Source organism: Phascolarctos cinereus, unplaced genomic scaffold (genome assembly GCF_003287225.1).
Source record: "Phascolarctos cinereus isolate Bilbo 61053 unplaced genomic scaffold, phaCin_HiC Scaffold_5;HRSCAF=322, whole genome shotgun sequence".
In the NCBI taxonomy this organism is placed as follows: domain Eukaryota; kingdom Metazoa; phylum Chordata; class Mammalia; order Diprotodontia; family Phascolarctidae; genus Phascolarctos; species Phascolarctos cinereus.
In genome coordinates, this window is record NW_027555958.1 from 80,418,111 (window position 1) to 80,438,404 (window position 20,294).

General features: G+C 36.2%; 1 protein-coding gene across 1 annotated transcript in view; it reads left to right on the top strand.

Annotated features, from left to right (window-relative positions):
• The first annotated feature begins 369 nt into the window (after positions 1 to 369).
• The window catches only part of THBS2 (thrombospondin 2), a 49,611-nt gene continuing 29,686 nt past the window's right edge, over positions 370 to 20,294 (top strand). Inside the window, 5 exon segments of the mRNA XM_020972068.2 lie at positions 370 to 719; positions 4,233 to 4,307; positions 5,008 to 5,564; positions 8,301 to 8,385; positions 18,555 to 18,724. Coding sequence (XP_020827727.1) covers positions 4,238 to 4,307; positions 5,008 to 5,564; positions 8,301 to 8,385; positions 18,555 to 18,724 — 882 coding nt within the window. The 5' untranslated portion in view covers positions 370 to 719; positions 4,233 to 4,237.

A 20,294-nucleotide genomic window follows, 5' to 3' on the forward strand; every position in this document is an offset into this window, starting at 1 on the left:
TTCATGCATACAAACATGCACACACACATATATTGTTTAGGGAAATATCAATATTTCAAATATTACATAAATTTTTAATATTTATATACATATATTCAATAAAATTTCATTTAACCTTTACCTACTAGAGTTTTGAAATACTCTCTCACCTTTTTAATTTGAAAATGTTCATAGATTTTAGCCTAAATGCTTATTGCTTTAAGCACTGCATTCCTAAGTGAAAGAGGAGACTTCCAGACAATCTTGCAATCCTAGTAGTTTTATTTATAGCATTTTGTTTCCTGAGAGAAGACAGGAAAACTAAGTCACTGACTTTCCCTTTCTTTTGTCTGGCTCCTCCTCCATCAGCAATCTGGGATTGCCTTCGGTGGAAAAAGGAGGAGGGGGGCTGGTTCAGAGCCCTGAAGGGGCTGGATTTGGAATCTCCTTCCAGGTACCCGAGAGCAAATTGTCAGATCAGAAGGAGAAATTATGTCATTCTTTCAAAGGAATGAATTAAAAAGTGCTTCCTCGTGTGACTGATTGACAGAAAAGAGGATATATAAAGGAGGGAGCTGCTGCCTAAAAGTCAGTAAGAGAAACTCCATCCACAGCAGAGTGCATTCTAAACACTTAAGAAGTCTTTGAGTTGGCTTTTCAAAAGGAGCCAAGCCCTCTCATTCTTTCTGGGTTTGAATTGGAGCATCATTTCTCATTAGAGAGTTTTTTAAAAAGACCAGGTAAGTGAAAAATTTTAGTTCACAATTTCTTTGTTCTTTCATTTTTGATGAGAATTATTATATTTAAAAGAAAAGAATATTGTGTAAATAGGTAGTCTTTGCTGTGTATATCTAGCCCTATGTGAGCAATTGCTATTTCTCTGGATTAAAAAAAAATGCTTTTCTACCATATCACAAGAGCCAGGGTAATTAAATATTTATTTTGAAGTTTTATTAGTAAGGCTGCTTTTTTATGAGCTGACGTGTTAAGGGTCTTTTGAATGGTTTTCTTCCTTTCTTCTTTCTCTTCTTATACCTGTCTGTGAACTGTGTGCATTCTTGAAGATGCCAAAATTTATATTTGTGACAAATCTCAGTTGCTGAAGTTTATTTAAAGAGGAGAGGGACCATTAAGATGCAGTTAGAAATACTTGCTGCATCTTGAAAATCTCATATTTCATTGAAACTTTTGCAAAACCTAGGCAAGATCACATTGCTGCTAAGTTGGAACATGCTTAATTAATGACAAAAAGCTTTCAATATATATTTTCCCAAATGAGCAACCTCATCAAAATTCAATGGAAATGTGCTATTACTCTCTTTGAATTACTTGGCATATCGAGGTGGTCATTTTCCAAAAAGATTAGGGGAAATGTTAGTGTGTGCATGAACTACAACAAACAAAAAGTTGAATTTGGCTGCTGGCACACATGTAACTATTTTTTAATGTATATTCAAATGACTTTGTATAGGAGTAAATAAATGCCTCTTAGCCAAGTTATTTTGCCTGCATTAACTATTGGAGTGCTTCTAAAATGGGGGAAATTTTCCTCTTACTTTAAGAATTTTTTTTTATCATTGTTTAATATTCTGCCACAGAATACTTTGGAATTTGGATTTGAAAAATATAAACAGACTAACAATAGGAATTACTTTAGAGTTGAGAGAACTAACTCATTATAAGACTGATGGAAATAGATATGTCACAATTCAGTAACTGTAATACCTTTACTAAATGTTTTATGGCCTTTTTAATTTACAAATCTCCTTCCTCCTCACCCCCACATCCTACCCTTCCTGCTACCATGAGGTATAATTCCATTTTATGGATTTTATAATCACAATCAAATAGTTTTAATTCCATTGTGTAAAGGCACTGCCCTGAATTAGTGGAAGAGCTGGGGTTTTGACTCTAGCCATTGGATTCCTCTTTCTCTGGTTCAGTGCTTGGCTCCCACGGCACAGGAGGAAAAGCATAAGCTCTGGAGTGACAGGATCTGTGTTCATATCCCATGGCTGATGTGAGACTTTGGGTAAATTACTTAATCTCCAAGGCCTCGGTTTCCTCATATGTAGAAGTGATAGGTTGGATGAGACTGGGCCTCTGAGGCCCTTTTCAGCTCTGGAACTATGATCCTGAGGACAGGTCACCAATACATCATGGTGTTTTGGAACCCTCAGACCTTTGCCAGAATCAGGAATCCTGCTGCACTGAATTGGAGGTTGTGGTTTTAAATAAGGGATAAATTGAAGAACATTGAGGCAGCATATAAATGACAGCAAACATCTGGTTGAACAATGAAAAATGTAGTAAAGACATTCCAGACATTTTGTCTATATAGGACCACCTAATCAGTATTTGAAAAGAGTTGTCTACATGAATGAATTTCATGATCTTCTTTTGGGTCTATAACATTGTATAGATACAGCTTTAGGCACTTAGGTCAGAAAGGAGACCATAAGGTCATAAAGTCCAGTCCTTTATGTTCTTGTAGGATTTTAATTAAATCATTTCTCAAAAGAAATTATCCACCTCTTTGTTTATACCTCTTGAAAATCAACCTCCCCAAATATCTCGAAGTATTAAAAGTATTATTAATATTGTGATAGATTGGATTTCATGTTCCAATTTTATTTAAAATGGAATGACATTTAGAGATGTCAAGGGACTTATCCAAGGTCATGCACATTAGTGGCATAACTGGAATTATCTCTTGACACCTCTAATCAAGGTAATAGTTAGCAGCTAGGTGGTATAGCAAATAAAGCACTAGGCCTGGATTAAGAAAGACCTGAGTTCAAATCCAGCCTCAGACACTTACTAGAGAAGTAACCTTGGGTGAGTCATTTAACCTCTCTTTGCCTCAGTTTTCCCAACTGTAAAATGGGGATAATAAAAGCATCTATTTCCCAGGATTATTGTAAGAGTCAAACAAGATAATGTTTGTAAAGCACTTAGCACAGTGCTTGGCACATAGTAGACAGTATGTAAATGTCATCATTGCTGTTCCTTCTTCTTATTATTGTTATTAATTGTAGTTGTAGTAGTAGTGGTGGTGGTGGTGGTGGTGATGGCGAGCACACTTTCTTTTTGAAATTGCAGTTGTAAGATAGATCCCAGTAGTATGAGTACTCTTTTTACTGGTTCAAGTCATTGCTCACATGTCTTCTCACGGTGTGTAATTCTTGCCAATCCCAGGGATAGGGAACCTGCACTCTCTCCACTAGTCCTCTGTTGAGGAACTGCTCAACACCCTTTCTCTGTGTTTTTTTTAGTGTCCGGTAGATATCAACACCACAATTGGGCTATCTCTGTGTAATCCATTGCTCTCCATATATGGCAGGTCTACTTCCTTATTTCGTCATATAAAACTCTGGTGATAATTCACTACTTTGCTGATATTTTACTGACTGTGGGCAAGTCACCCTCTGTGGGACTCGATTTCCTCATCCATAAAATGGGAGAGTGGAACTAGGTGGCCCCTAAGGTCCCTTCCACCTCAAGATCTGTGATCCAATGATCTGATGTCATTTATGCTCTTTCCACTACACCAACTCAGTCTTCCTAAGAATAAAACTCACAAAGGGGCAATATAAAATTAGAGTAAGAATGATCTAAGTAAAATGTTTCCAAATTTTAAAAATGAATCCTGCATAAATAGCAAATGATGTCATTTCTTCAACTTTTATGCCGGGCCAATATCTTCTATTCAATCATGCTGAACAAAATTTGTCTGTAATCTTATCTTTAAATTATTTGCCATAACTGCTTAGCCCTAGGGAAGTCTCTTTACATAGACACATTGACATTTCTCTTTAGATCACTTTGTCCAAATCGCTGTGTCACTGTTGGAAATATAGCATCGTGGGAACACTTTGGTTTTAGAGTCTAAAGGACCTAGATTTTTTTCTTGACACTTAATAACTCCATGACCTTAGGCCAGTCATTTAATCCTCCTGAGCCTTAGTTTCCAAATCTATACAATAGAAATAGTTACTTGTGTTTCCCAGACTATACGGCTTGGGAATTGTAAAGAAAGCACTTGGAAAAAGACCTTTATACATTCAAACTACTAAGATTATCTTAAATAACAGCTTTCAACTTGAATTCAAGGTTACCATAGTGCCTGTACCTCAGCTTCCCGCATGACAATGTACATCTGAGTTCACTTACATGTAGGTATGGTCAAGTGACTAAAGATCCCCATGTATGCTAAAAGTCAGTTTTTTTTCTCTCTCTTGGTTTACCCATAGGTGTGATGCTACAGAAAGGCAGGATGCTCTGGTGGCTGGTCCTCTTGGCTCTCTGGGCTTTCTCCAATGCTCAAGGTATGTACTCACTAAACACAGCAAATCTTAAGTTATAACCCAGCTAAGAATTGAAAGCTGGGCCAAGCAATAATTGTTTTCCAGAGTACCTGGCCCAACATAAATGTCTGACTAAAAAGGTAATAGTAGTAATTTTTGTATTAGTTTTAGATACTATGGATTCAATTATGATATTACAACATTAACTTTTCTTACCAGTAAATTTAGACTATAGCTTTAGGTTATTCATTAAAAGAAAAAAGAACTAAGATGTTAATCTCCATTGTGCATAAACTGAAGTTCAACTATTGCCTCTAAATTCCTTACTGCCCTTGCCATGGGCTACAATGAAGAAAAAAATGGGCCTTTGATAAATGAAATCGTTTAAGTAAATTCAAAGAGCTCATTTTTTTCTTTTGAAAATTCAGTCCAAATTAAGGAAGGGATATAAATTTACTCTCCTCTTCTTTCTGGGTAGACCAGTTTTAGAGCAGAGTAGTTACATAAAATATAGGTTTATAGCTGAGATGGAAAGAAACAGAATAGAATAGAGAAATTAGAACTCAACTTTTTGTATAAGACAGTGATTTCATCAAATGCATATAAAGTCATCATAACTGATATGCTAATAATAAAGAATATGCAACCCCACAGAAAAATTTTGCTACATGCCATTTTTTCTTTGGTGAAAGCCCTTGTTATTTGCCATTAACTTTTGCAGATGCTGATGGAGAAGATGATGCTTCCTTTGACCTATTTGAAATCAGTAACATAAACCGAAGGACACTTGGTGCCAAGCAGTTCCGAGGGCCTGACCCTAATAGCCCAGCTTATCGCTTTATCAGATTTGATCACATTCCACCAGTGAAAGCTGAGATTCTAAAGAAGATACTGAAGATGATGAGGCAAAATGAGGGCTTCTTCCTCACTGCCATTCTAAAGCAGGATAAACATTCGAGGGGTACCCTCCTGGCTTTGGAGGGCCCTGGGAACTCTCAGAGGCAGTTTGAGATTATATCCAATGGCCGGGCCAATACCCTGGACCTGATTTACTATGGAGATAAGGGCCAGAATGTGATTTCTTTGGAGGATGTGGATCTGGCTGACTCCCATTGGAAAAATATCACTGTGCAGCTGACAGGGGAGACCTATAGCCTCTATGTGGGTTGTGACCTCATTGACAACTTCATTCTGGAGGAGCCTTTCTATGAGCAGCTGAAGGCTGAGGATAGCAGAATGTATGTGGCCAAAGGCTCCATCCGAGAAAATCACTTCAGGGTATGTGTGCACTTTCTCAGGGCAAGAAATCAACTTGGATAGGGATGAAATAGGAAAATGGTGTATCTTTTAAGGTGAAAGAGGATATATCCTTGAGTCAGTAGGGTACTGAAACTGATACATTCTCACATTCCCATTCCAATAAATATTACCTCCTTCAATTATGCATGTAGAGTCTCCACAAAACTAATAGTAATCCTTTCAAGAGATCAAGCTACTATCAATCCCACATATCAGTTATGACTTCTGGGTCCTGAAAAATCAATCCCATTCAGATTCTGCTTGATTCTGCAAGGTTATTTTCATCATTTTCTGAAGTCACACTCGAGTATTTGCTTTGTTGTTTTTGTTGTTGTTTTCCCTGTTTTTGAAGAGCTAGGAGAGTAAACCATTAGCTGTCCATGTCAAAATAAAGACTAACTTGTGAGAATTTATTTCAGTGCCGATGACTGTTCACTCAATTTGGGGTATCTTTCAAAGCATAAGTGCTCATGACTTACAGTGGAATTTTAATGCCATTATTTTCTTCCAATGGTTTTGCACTTGGAAATGTAAGTATGGTTAAAACTAGTTAATGATTTAAAAAGTTCAATGCTAATGATTTTGGTGTTATATTATTTTTAAAAAATAATTTAGCTATACTTGATTAGTTGGATGCAGAGTATGATGGATGACTTACCTGTGGTTTATTATGCTAGTGCAGCTTAGCATTTTGCCCCCCCCGATATCTATATCTATATCTATATCTATATCTATATCTATATCTATATCTATATCTATATCTATATCTATATCTATATCTATATCTATATCTATATCTATATCTATATCTATATCTATACCTATACCTATACCTATACCTATACCTATACCTATACCTATACCTATACCTATACCTATACCTATACCTATACCTATACCTATACCTATACCTATATCTATATCTATATCTATATCTATCTATATCTATATCTATATCTATATCTATATCTATATCTATATCTATATCTATATCTATATCTATATCTATATCTATATCTATATCTATATCTATATCTATATCTATATCTATATCTATATCTATATCTATATCTACATCTACATCTACATCTACATCTACATCTACATCTACATCTACATCTACATCTAATCTAATCTACATCTAATCTACATCTACATCTACATCTACATCTACATCTACATCTACATCTACATCTACATCTACAGCTACAGCTACAGCTACAGCTACATCTACATCTATACCCATACCCATACCCATACCCATACCCATACCCATACCCATACCCATACCCATACATATCTACATCTATATCTATATCTATATCTATATCTATATCTATATCTATATCTATATCTATATCTATATCTATATCTATACATCTATATCTATATCTACATCTACATCTACATCTACATCTACATCTACATCTACATCTACATCTACATCTACATCTACATCTACATCTACATCTACATCTACATCTATATCTATATCTATATCTATATCTACATCTATATCTATATCTACATCTATATCTATATCTATATCTATATCTATATCTATATCTATATCTATATCTATATCTATATCTATATCTATATCTATATCTATATCTATATCTATATCTATATCTACATCTATATCTACATCTATATCTACATCTACATCTACATCTACATCTATACCTATATCTATACCTATACCTATACCTATACCTATACCTATACCTATACCTATACCTATACCTATACCTATATCTATATCTATATCTATATCTATATCTATATCTATATCTATATCTATATCTATATCTATATCTATATCTATATCTACACACACAGACACACACATATGTATATATATACACACATATATATATATTATATATGTACACATACACACACATATGTATATATATATATATACACATATATATTATATATGTACACATACACACACACATATACATTATTGTAAAGGTTATATACATATATATGTACATGTATATGCACATATATATGTATATAACCTTTAGCATAATATAACAGCATAGCATAACAGAGTAACCTACATGCTTAGGAATTTTAAAAGCAAATTCTTTGAATGACATTCTTTCAAAATTATTTCCTATTTTCATATGAGTGCCATTCCAGATTTTTGTGTGGATGGCCTTCCTCCCTTCATCTAGAAATAATTTCATGCCAAGCTCTTGTTCTCAGATGTTTATAACTAAAAATATTTGATGGTGAAGTCAGGATGGCCTTGAGTTCAGTTTGGGGTGTTCTATCAGGGGCATAAAGGATACAGGGCCAACCACATTTGGGAGAGAAGCTCATGCACTCCTTATTCTCCTCTGTTGGCCTTCGAGCCTACTCTTTATTCCTCTTCTTGGGCCTATATTCTCCCTAAGTCCAACAGGGTTCAGGGAGCATAATAGCATTGGGCAGTGTGGATTGCTGCGTGGAAGAAGTAGCCCTTCTCCCCAAGAGAATGTACCAATCATGCAAGTGCCTGTGGCAAAACCTTAACTACCCCAACCTTTACAGATTTCCAAAAGTATGACCAATAATGTGATTTTACAAGGATACACCCCAAGGATAATTATTTATCCAATCAAGTTCACTAGTTGTAAATCAGGAAAGAAAATTATCCTCATTTGTCCTTGATCATTTCAAAACTTTCCCCCCCTTTGTTTTCATTTTGCTTTCTTACAGGGTTTCCTTCAAGATGTTCGCTTAGTTTTTGAAACTTCTGTGGAAGATGTTCTTATCAAGAGAGGATGTGAGCGAAGCCAGACAGGTAGAGATGTTTTGCCTAATGTTTTATTCCACAGTTAGTATTTGATAGAATTTTTAGTTAAATGTGACTCTGGGGAATTAATTTAAAGCTAACCTTTATATACATTTTGGATAAAGTACTCATCAACTGCAGATGTTAACAGTTGGAAATGATAAATTGCCAGAAGTACTAGCTTTGGATGGGTTCTGAATGGTTCAAAAGATCTTTTCCACCTTAACTTTTCTCAAGCTGAATATTGCTGGTCTTATAAAGTAGTTTTGAGTATATGCTACTTGTACCATCTGGTCCTGTTAAAAAGTTAAATGAATGTAATGTACATAAAGAAGCTTGTAAGGATTACTTTCATTCCTGATTTAAATTTTTTCCTTTATCATCCCTAGCCAGTGGTAACATAACCAAATCATGATGACTCATGTCACCTAGGGAAAGGGATAGCATGTATCCCCAATCAAAATTCAAACATGTGATCATCTTGATCAAGACATCATACCCCTATAATTTCCAGTTGAAGAAAAATTTAAATCAATGCGTCATAGAACCAAATTATGGCCAATGTATTGATGAACTTCTCTGTGCTTATGTAGGCTGTTTCTTAGAAAGCAGATATAGGGTATTGCTAGGATTATACTTGAAGGCTTTCTAGCATGGTAGAATCTTAAAAATTCTAACTTCATTACTGTCCTTAAAGAATCCAGGTTCACTTTTTGCCACAATGAGGTTTGAGGGTACACAACATATTGAATTTAATTTTATTTGTTGCAACCAAGTTTTTCCAGTTATCAATGTCTAGGTTTTACTATATGCTTCTCTTTACTATATGCTTACTATAGCACACAGTGTATCTTGACACAAACCATCTTCTTTCAATCTGCCAGAAGGACTTAATTGCTAAAAAAAAACTATTAAAAACTGTCAGAAAAACAGTTTTTGAGAAACTGAGATAGGATTAGAGGGAAGATAATAAGAGTATTTATTTTCCATGATCCTTAGAATTATTCTTTTCTTAATTATGAAAATGGACATTTCTAAATTGTGAAAAGATGAACACCTACAGATTTTCCATCTTCATTGAGACTAGCACAAGATGACCTGACTCATGCTGAAGTACGGGGGACTGAGGTTAGCTATATTAAAGATTATCTTGATTATAGTTGATTAACCCTAAGCTGGGTTAGTGACTGTGATTGGGTAGTTTTTCAAAAGGATAAACTCTCTGGGTTGGTTGAAAAGCAATTTTACTTGGAGCCAGGTGAACAGACCACATCATTTCCTGCATTATTTTTAGTTACCCTTCATAAATCACTCCCACAGTAAGCGACATAGAGTAATAGAACTATGGAATCCTAGATTTGAAAGGCACCTTCAAGGCCACGTATTCTGAACTCTGCTAGAATTATGGGTCCCCAGTGTAATGCCATTAACTTGTTACCAAAAGTAGTTTTATAACATTTGTGCAAAGTAAGCATGGTCTATGTGGCTAGTGAGCTCTAAGCCTCTAAGAACTCATAGCAAGAATAAAGGCAACCAGGAAGATCCTATGAGGTTAATGGATGAGTTTTGTATGCACTTGATTTAGGCAGATCCTTGTGTTACCATTTACCTTGTAGTATGAGAGTAGAAAAGTTGAAGAGGTGGAATGATGAAATAGGAAAAAAAAACAGCAGTGAATTTGGAGCCAGAGTTCTGAGCTTCCTGGCTCTGCCACTCACTACCTGTATGAGTTTGGAAAAGTCACTTGAGCTTTCTGAGACTCAGTTTCCTTATTTGTAAAATGTGCCTCTAAGATATCTTCCAGTTCTAAATCTATGATCCTATGAGCTGGGATGGATTGTGAAAGATGAATATATGTGCGGTGCCGTGCATAATGATAAATGTTGTAGGGTTCATGTTAATCTTATCATTTTCAGGTCTTACTGTTTTTTTGGAAAACTTCTTCCTAAATTCTTATATGTGACTGTTTCTAGTCCTGTGAATATTTTGTGTGTGTGTGTGTGTGTGTGTGTGTGTGTGTATGCATCCGTAAGTGGCTCAGTTAATAGAGTACTGGGCCTAGAATCAAGAAGACCTGAGTTCAAATTTGACCTCAGATACTTATGAGCTATGTGACCCTGAGCAAATCACTTAATCCTGTTTGCCTTAGTTTCCTCATCTGTAAAATGAGCTAGAGAAGGAAATGGCAAACTACTCTAGTATCTTTGCCAAGAAACCCTCAAATAGGGTCATGAAGAGTTGGCCATGATAGAAATGACTGAGCAGTAACAATACACATTGTGATGATGACTTGAAGACATATTGTCTGGAACAAGACTTGAACATGCAACATGTGTGTATATACACATACATTGTATTTATGTATATACACATATACATTGCTCATAGGTATATATGTATATTTTTATATGTGTATCTATCCATTTCTTTGTTTCTGTCTCTCACTTTGTCTCTGTATATGTATGTATACTTATGTATTTATACATAAGTAGGTACATAGAACCAGACCTGTGATTTAATTAGTGTCGTGAACTCCCCAACCTGGGAAAACTGTCATTAATAATGTAAATCATAATGAATGTAAACCTGATCTTCATCTTATAGTCTGAGAGAATTACCTGGGATACTGAGAATTTAAGTGTCTTGTTCAGGTCAGATAGTCATTATATGGCAGAAAGAAGGCTTGAACTCAGGTTTTTCTGACTCCAAGGCTGTTTTTTTTTTTTATCTATAACACTATACTACTTCTCTCAAAATATGTCAAAATTTGGTAAAAACCTGGAATCCTGTCCTCTGACATGTTAGTGTACCATCCTCTGGGACTCAAAAATACTTTCTATGGGGACCCTGGAAGGTAGCAGGAAAAGCAATGGTCTTAGAGCTAGAAAATAGGGATGACAATCAAGGTTCCAATATTCACTGACTACATGACATTGGATAAGTCACTTCATTTCTATGACACTTTCCTCATCTAGAAAATAATGGGTTAGATTAGGTAATCTCTAATGTCACATTATTTCTGATTTTAGCCTCTTTCCCCACATAATATATTTATATATTATATATCTGTAATAATATATTAATATAATATATACTACATATGTATACATATGTGTATATGTGTGTGTTTATGTAGATATAAACACATATATACAATTTGACATTAAGAGAGTAACTATTGCTACTGCTCTTTTGGGGGGTGAATGCTAAGGAAATATATTGTTTGGGATAAAGTAACAGAGATGTAACTAGGGTGTGGTCATGAGAGCTTTTTTTCTAGGACAGACAACCTGGAGGGTGTTTAAAGCACTGTTAAGAGTATATTTGCTCCCTCTAGCATATGCATCTTTACACACACACACACACACACACACACACACACACACACACACACACACACACACCTCACTGCCTCCTTTCCTGATATCCCCAGCAATGACCTAGTTATAGCTCTTTGAGGTTCAGAACAGGGCAGTGGTAATCAAAAAAATGCTGACATTTAAATATATCATCAGAAGAATATGCATTGACTAGATCATACCTGTTTCTAAAACATTGGATTATGAGTCATTTGTATCCACACTGTGTCTTGGATAAGTAATTGAAGCTCTTCACCTCATATCTGACATGATCTCAAGCTTGCGTGACTCAGTGGCAGGCTGGGGCTCAGTCAGTTGTCTTCCTATGAAAGGTAGCAGATAGTTGTGCAGAAGCTTGGAGAAAGTCAAAGGTCCAATGATAACTTATCGCTCTTAGAGTATACAATCTGGGCAAGCCCCTTCTCTTTCTGTGTATAAAGCCAGCTTTGTGTGCCTATATTCAACTCAAATGGCTTAGGAGAACCAGTTGTTAAATCTTCAATGTGAGCATTTATGCCTTGGAAAATGGCAGATGCTACAAATCAGATCTTGATTTATTCTTCTGTTAATTGTCTAGGCTTAGGAAAAAAAGGAGAAAATGTCGATAGTGCAAATTTAACTTAAAGGTATGTGCTGTATAACTTTTATTTTATTTCTTTTTGAGGGGAGGAGAGCCAGTTGTTAAAACTTTTGCTAGGACAGTGGTGCCTATGTCCAACAAATGAAACAACCTGGAAGCTTTGAATTTAGTACTGGTCTCGTTTTTGTAGATTTTTAAAGAAATAGTGGATTTTGGAATTTTTAAGGATGATGTTTAGTAAAAAAAAATCTATGCCTTCTGTCTTCCTTATGAGGGGTATTCTTGAGAACCTAAAGTGTTTATGTCTATGAAGATGGGATTATTTTTTCTATGTGAGCTTTTAAAGGACTGCTTGTTATTGACCTTCTTTGGAAATGGCTGTGTGTGTGTGTGTGTGTGTGTGTGTGTGTGTGTGTGTGTGTGTGTCTGGATTAAAAGATTATTACATAGGGTAGCGAGGCACTCCCTGTTGTGATAATTGATCTTAAATTTACTCTTAATAGTGGAAATATGAAAATAACCATCTGCATTGTGTTTTGTGCAAAGGCGTGTTAAAGGTGAATGATTCCACATGTTGAGAAAACTGCAGCAGCTTTAAGATAGTTCAAAGAACACACAGAGAATAGACTAGTTTTAAGATACCTATCTCTATCATGCCAAGAGGAAAGAGCATAGAGGAAATTTGTCAAGATTTAGTTTATTTGATCATTGTTGACAGCCAAATTTGCTATATTGGATTTAAGAATACTACTATAGAATCTGCATTAATAATCCACTATTAGTATTACTATTATTAAGAAGGAAAAAAATAATACTTATTAAGCACCTACTATGTGCCAGATATTGTGCTAAGTATTTTATAAATATTATCTAATTTGATCCTCACAACACTCTGCGAGTTAGGAGGTATCATTCCTATTTTATAGTTAAGGAAATTGAGGCAGCAGTCCTGTGACTTGCTCAGATCACACAGTTATTGTGTCTGAAGCTGGATTTGAACTCTGGTCTTCCTGATTCCAGGCCCATAGTTCCACTACAGTGCTCCACCTGGGTGTTTCATAATAACAATAATAAAAATAATAGCATTGAAAAAATTAACTGGAAAATAGTCAACTCATTTAATAAATCTAGACAGTTTCATTGCTAAATATTATAATTTAGAATTAAGAAATATTTTTTTTCATATAAATAAGCCAATCAAACACATAAAAGTTTAGAGATCAGAGTTCCTAATCCTGGCTCAGATGTGATTATCCCATGGGGAGCTGGTTTGGTATTTAAGAAGATTAAGTTCTTCTCTCCCTGTTATGATTTGAGGGGTACTGGAGAAGTTCATCTGCCTCCAAATCTTTTCAGACTGTCTGAAGCTTGCAATTCACTCCTTTGGGTGAAGACTTTGCTTTCTCTTGGTATGGAAATTTCAAATGCAAATTTAACTGTGGGAGGAGCAACATAAGCATATATTAATTATAAGTCTTTTAGTGTGTCATTTTGTAAGACCTACATTCCTCTGCGACTGAAAATTAGATGGAAGAGAACCCAGAGGGAGTAGGAGACTTCTTGGCAAAGGGGGAACAAAGAGAAATTATTTTGAAATAGGACATGGTCTGGGGAAATATAGGCTTGCCTATGATGTTCTGGGTAGCTAGAAGCAGCATAAGACCACTTGATTCCATGGATAGAGTGCTTGGTGGAAACACAAACTTTACTCAGTTTTTAGCTTTGCCAAAGAAGCCCTTGTCCTATAGATTTTGTTTTTTAATCCTAGAAAGGATTTCACTTTCTTTGGCACTTTGTCCATGCCGTTAGAATGAAGGAGAATCTGAAGGAACGAGCTGCTACATTTCTGTCCATAAACAGATGGAAGGCAGATTGCTTTATCCCAAGCCAACAATCCAGTTTCTAGTTGACTTTGTCAGCAGGTGCCATGTTTCAAGAAACAAAATACTTATCCTCATACCCTACTGGCAAACCACAGTGGATTCAGATAGCTTTTAATATTTGATTCACTGAGGGGTGCCAGTAGGACAAGCCAACTCCTAGACCCTATATTCAGACACTTGTATTTGCCTGATTATGCATGTTACCACTGGACTGTAATGGAGCTGGGAGGGGTCAAGGCAAGGACATTACTCCAATGCAGTTACCTACCCATCAAAACACATTAGAAAGGGAGAAGCAGGTGTGTTACTGTGCTTGGAAGAAAGATTTTCCTAATATTCAAATAAAAAAGAAACTTTATCAGCTTAAATAGTCTGGCTAAGTCAGCCTGGCATTTATGGAATGTGTTATAAAATGGAAAAGGGAGAGTTGTGATAAGAGGCAATATTAGAATGGAAACTGCCTAACAAGTCCAAAGAGAAAGCATTGCTAAATGGAGACCAATGGTTTAGTGGGAAGAGCCCCGGAATTGGAGTAATCAGAGGTCTGAGTTGAAATACCAACCCTAGTATTTACTAGTTGTATTACCATCAGGAAGTCATTCAACTATGCTAAGCATCAGTTTCCTCATTTGTCAAATAGGGATTAAAAAAAATACTCATAGTACCAATCTATAGTATATATAGTACCTAATCTATTGTGAGGTCAAAATGAGATATACATATAAAATAATATAAATTTCAATTATCTTTTATTTGGATCTTTATATTCCTATATTATTTTATTTTATGCCCACATGAGAAGAATTTTCCTCTCTTTTATGAACTTACTTTAAATAAAGCATTGTTAATATTTACTAAAAGGTTCTAGATTCTAGAACAGAGGTGGGGAACCTGCAGCCTTGAGACTCATGTGGCCCTCTAAGTTCTCAAATGCAGCCCTTTTACTGACTGAAAACTTCACAGGACAAATCCCCTTAATAAGAGGATTTGCTCAGTAAAACTTGGACATAGTCAAAAGGTCACACCCAAGGACCTATAAAGCCACATGTGGCCTCAAGGCCACAGGTTCCCACCCCTGCAATATCCAAGAATGCTTATGCCAATGAGTGAGTTACCTCAAGTTTGAGAATATTTCTGAATTTGGGATTATTCCTTTTTGATCCATTTGGGACCATTGACCTTACTATACTTATTCTGTCTGGAAATAGATGCTCTATTTGCTAAACACCCATCTATATATACAGCTGTAGCATCTTAATCATAGCTAATGTCTATTTGGTTCTTTATGGTTGTGGTGCACCATATATACATTATCCAGTATGATGTGGAGAAAGCAAGGCAGATTTTATTATCCCCATTTTACAGTTGAGGAAACAGATTCAAAGGTAAATAATTTACTTGAGATGACACAAAATTGGATTAAAAAGAAAAAGAAAAAAAGAGAAAGGAGTCTCAATCCCAAAGCCTCTGACTCCAGGTCTAGATTTTTTCTGTGATTACTCTACTTATTCCTGTGTCAATGAGAACTTTTATTGCAAGTGAGAGAGGGTAATATTTAAATGCTATGCTATAAGGTCTTGTAGTAATCAATATTTCCTAACAAAAACCATGGATAAGATTAAATTGAAATAAACTGAAGATGCCAAAGATGTTTCTCAAAATCCAGAGCAAACAGAAAAGTAGAGTGCCAACCACCTAGCACAGTGACTTGGATATAGAAGACTCTTGAGAAACGTTTGTCGAATGTTTTTGAATAGAAATGGATTACATCTGAAAAGGCGCTGGAGAAGAGTGGAGATTATATGAGTGGATCAAGTGGTTCTAGAGCTAAATAACATGAACATATAAAGATGAAATAGTACATATATAATCTGGTTTGAGAAGTAACTTGTAGTGGAATAATGGTCTGGTATTGCTTTCAAGAATAAACAAATGAGGGGCAGTTAGGTGGTGCAGTGGATAGAGCACTGGCCCTGGAGTCAGGAGGACCTGAGTTCAAATCCAGCCTCAGACCAAACGCTTGACACTTAGCTGTGTGACCCTGGGCAAGTTGCTTAACCCCAATTGCCTAAAAAAAAAAGAAGAAACAAATGAAGGAAAAATCATTTACTAGATGCTTACTTTGTGTCAGGCACTGTGCAAAGTGTGATGAGGATACAAATATATAGCAAATATAGGCCCTGCCTTCAAGGAGTTTACATCCTAATGGAGGAGACAACACATAAAAGAGTGGTGAGCAGAAGGGACATACTAGTTCAAAAATTTAGAAAGAAGACCTTGATTCATACTTTCTCCCTCACACACACTATCTATGAGACCTCAGGCAAGTTGCTCATCCTTTAAGTGCCTCCGGCAACTGTCAGACTTCAAATTTCAGATGAATTATTAATTGACACTAGAGGAGGACATCTTTGACTCTGGAAACTCCCTGTGAGGATGAAATAACTGGTAGTTTGGACCAAAGAAAATGTGATGCAGCCATGACAGTGAAGTAAAAACATATTGTTCAAAGGTAGATCTGCCTCTATTGTTTGAGCTACAAATCAGACACTGCTCCTCCCGGGGCGTGGTGGCATTAAAATTAATATGTGAACCTGATCTGTTCCCTTCATCTAGAGACTGACAGATTTGAAAAGCTGACTTGTCAAATTCCAGGCCAGGACTGTTCCATGGGTCCCGGGTCTTTCCATGTTCCTGGATGTCACATACCCATCTTTGGCCCCAGGATTGAGACCCAAAGAGCACAATCTTATCTGTGGGAAAAAGAAAGGTGGGAGAAAGTTGATCAGAATAAGCATTGTAAATAGATAAAAATTTTAACATATGGTATTTTATTTTTCCCCAGTTACATTTTAAAGCAATATTTAACATTTTTTTTGAGTTCCAAATTCTCTCCCTCTCTCCCCTCCCCTTCCGTGATGTTGTAAACAATCAGATATAGGTTATACATGTACAATCCTGTAAAACATTTCCGTATTAGTCATTTTGTACAAGAAGACTTGAAGAAAAAATGAAAGAGTGAAAATATCGTGTATCAGATAATATCAAACAAGTATCAAACACAAAAAGCATGCATTCAGACAATATCAGTTCTTTCTCTGGAGGCAGATAGTATGCTTCATCAAGAATCCTTTGGGATTTTCTTGGATCATTGTATTGCTGAGAATAACTATCATTTCATCATATAATATTGTCACTACTGTGTACAATGTTCTGGTTTGGCTCACTTTACCTTGCATCAGCTCATGTAAGTTTTTCCAGGTTTTTTTTTTTCTGAAATAATCCTGTTGTCATTTCTTAGAGCACAATAATATTCCATCACAATCGTATACTACAGCTTGTCTATCCATTCCCCAATTGATGGTCATCCCTTAGATTTCCAAATCTTAGCCACCACAAAATAAGCTGCTATAAATAGTAAATTGATATTATTAAGAATAAGTAATTCACATAGAGAGTTAAGAAAGTCTTTTTTTTTAAATGGAGGAGGTAGTGATGCATATGCTTTGTTTCAAGAAATTGAACCTAAAATAATCAACCAATATACATTTATCAAATTCCTTTTATGTGCCTGGAATTGGCTTGTGTTAGTCAATAAGGATACAAAGACATCACTAAGTAGTCTCTGTCCTCAAGGGCATACATTCTATAAGAGGAGGCAGAATGTATGTGTGTGTATGTCTGTAAGAAGTAAATACAAATTATGTCGATGGGGATCGGATGGGGGGAGGTTATGGCTGCAAGGATCAGGAAAAGCTTCATTGAGAAATGTGAGATATTAACAAAAAAGGGAAGGAGGATGGATTATAGTTTTACTAGATGAATGAGTCATAAGGAAGGATGTTTGGTGATAGGAAAGAGAGGAAAGTGAGATGATGAGTGGTCAGGTGGGTAAGAGAGTATGTGGTAGTATTTTACAGCTGGAGTTGGGAAGAAGAACAGACACTCAAAATTAGGGAAAGAACAGGAGAAAGCCATGTCAGTGTCAGGGTGAATGCTATACTTGATGTAAAATTTGAATACATCTTTATAAAGTTGCAAATGTAAAGGTTCCTAGGATACTGAATATGTTCTCTTCATAAATAAAAGCTTTCTTCTGTCAGTGAACTGTCTTTACGTGGTAAGTCAAGTTTTGTGGAATGGAAGTGGACTCCCTTGTGAAAAAAGAAAAGTTGTAATTAGAAACAGCTGATTTTCAACTCCTTTCCTTTGCTGTGGGTATAATTTAGCATCAGACCACTCCAAAAAACAGATGCCACTCAACTCCACCTCTGGGGCCAGCATATAATTCCCCAAACAAACTATAATCAGAGGTCCAATGTTGCCTGTGCAGCTCTTTTTTGTTCTCTTTTGCAGCTGAAATGAACACCATCAATGAGAGCACGGAGATACTCCGCCTTAGCCCAAACATAGAGAAAAAAGCAGAAGTTTGCGAGCGCTCCTGTGAAGAGCTAGGCAGCATGATCAATGAAATATCAGGGCTACACAGCCTGGTCAACAGCCTCAGAGAAAATCTAAATAAAGTGGTAAGTTCTGCTAAAATTAAGCTAAAGTAGAGAAACATGGAACTATTTGGTTTAATGGAAACATCGTCTGTTCTGGAGTCAGAGGATCTGAGTCAAATCTTCCCTCTTGTGTTTATTCCCTGTGAGATCTTGAGCAAGTCACTTGTAATCTCTGGGTCTCAGTTTTCTTACCTAAAAAATGAGGGAGTTTGAATTTAGATGGCCTATGAGGAGACTTTTTCATCTCCAAACCTCTGATTGTTTGGTAATAGAAGAGTATTTCCTTAAACTAAGCGGAATGGTGGCAGTGTGTGTAGCTGGAGGTATATCTGTTGATTCTTTTTGTTGGGCTGGGAAATCTGGTCACGAGGTAGCACTTAGGGCCAAATTGAAATAGTTTCCCTACAGATTCCAAATTGCATATTTGACAGATGGTTGTTCAAAGAGTTCTCTTTGTTTGTTTGAGTGCCATTTGATGTATGAATCCATTGACAAGAGAATGGAACATGAAAAGATTTGCAAATTCTCTCAAATTCCATCTGTCTTATGTCCAGATGGAGGCTCTGTTTTAAAGAATATATGATATTTGTAGGAGATGTGGCAACATTCTTTGGCTTAGTGGCTGATTGTCTGGGACCTGAGTGGAATTAAAGAAGGGAAGCGAGAAAAATAAGTTAGTGAGAAAGAATTATATAGCTCTTTACAAGTGATAAAAGGCATCAGGATCTAGATTTAAATTTAGACATAATGAATACCTGTAGCAAGTTTATTTCCACACAGTAATAGAGACCACGGTATTAATGGGAGTATAATAAGAGTGAACAAGAACAGAGATGGGACATCTGGGTCTGGTTATGCAGTGACATTTTGGGGAAAAGCAAGGGAAGAGAAACATCTGTGAGGGTTACGTGGCTGGGAAGAGATTGTACTGGAGCATAAGAGATGTCTTGTGTTCGGATTCTAAATCAGAATTATACAGGCCTAACTCTGAGGTAATCCTCACTACTTCTTCCTGTGCAATAGCAAGCCCACAAGTGCTTAGTCTTTATATTATTCTGGCTCTCTAGAGGATGTAATAGAGAGATAAAGTGTGAGGCCATGAAAAAGAGCAGTGCTAGGGGTATTCTGGGGTGGAAAAATTAATCTGGCCTTCTTGTAGCACCAAGCAGTTCAAGGAGAAGTCTTCACCCATCCCTTCCGCCAACTATTTAGGGAGTCTTTAAATTTTCCATTTGGGAAATTCATTCTCATTTTAAAGCTGGATCTGGATTTCGGAAATGAAGACTATATTGCTTCCATTCCTATGATCTGTTGCTTCCATTATTAGAGGAATGGCTTTTGGATCTCTCTGCATCTGCCTAGAGGAAGTATCTGTCATGAATAGCTAAAAATAGGAACATTTCTCATTAGAGTAGAAAGCATGGATAATCCTGCACCAAAGCAAAGCAAAAGTTGGACAGTGGCTGCTGATGTATGTAGTGCTGGGACAAATCCACAAAGCATAACGTGTCCTTTCCTCCGGTGCATTCCCATATCAAGAGCTGTCTTTAAGGGGGCATGCATTTAAAGCAGACTAGCCAGGCAGATGGAT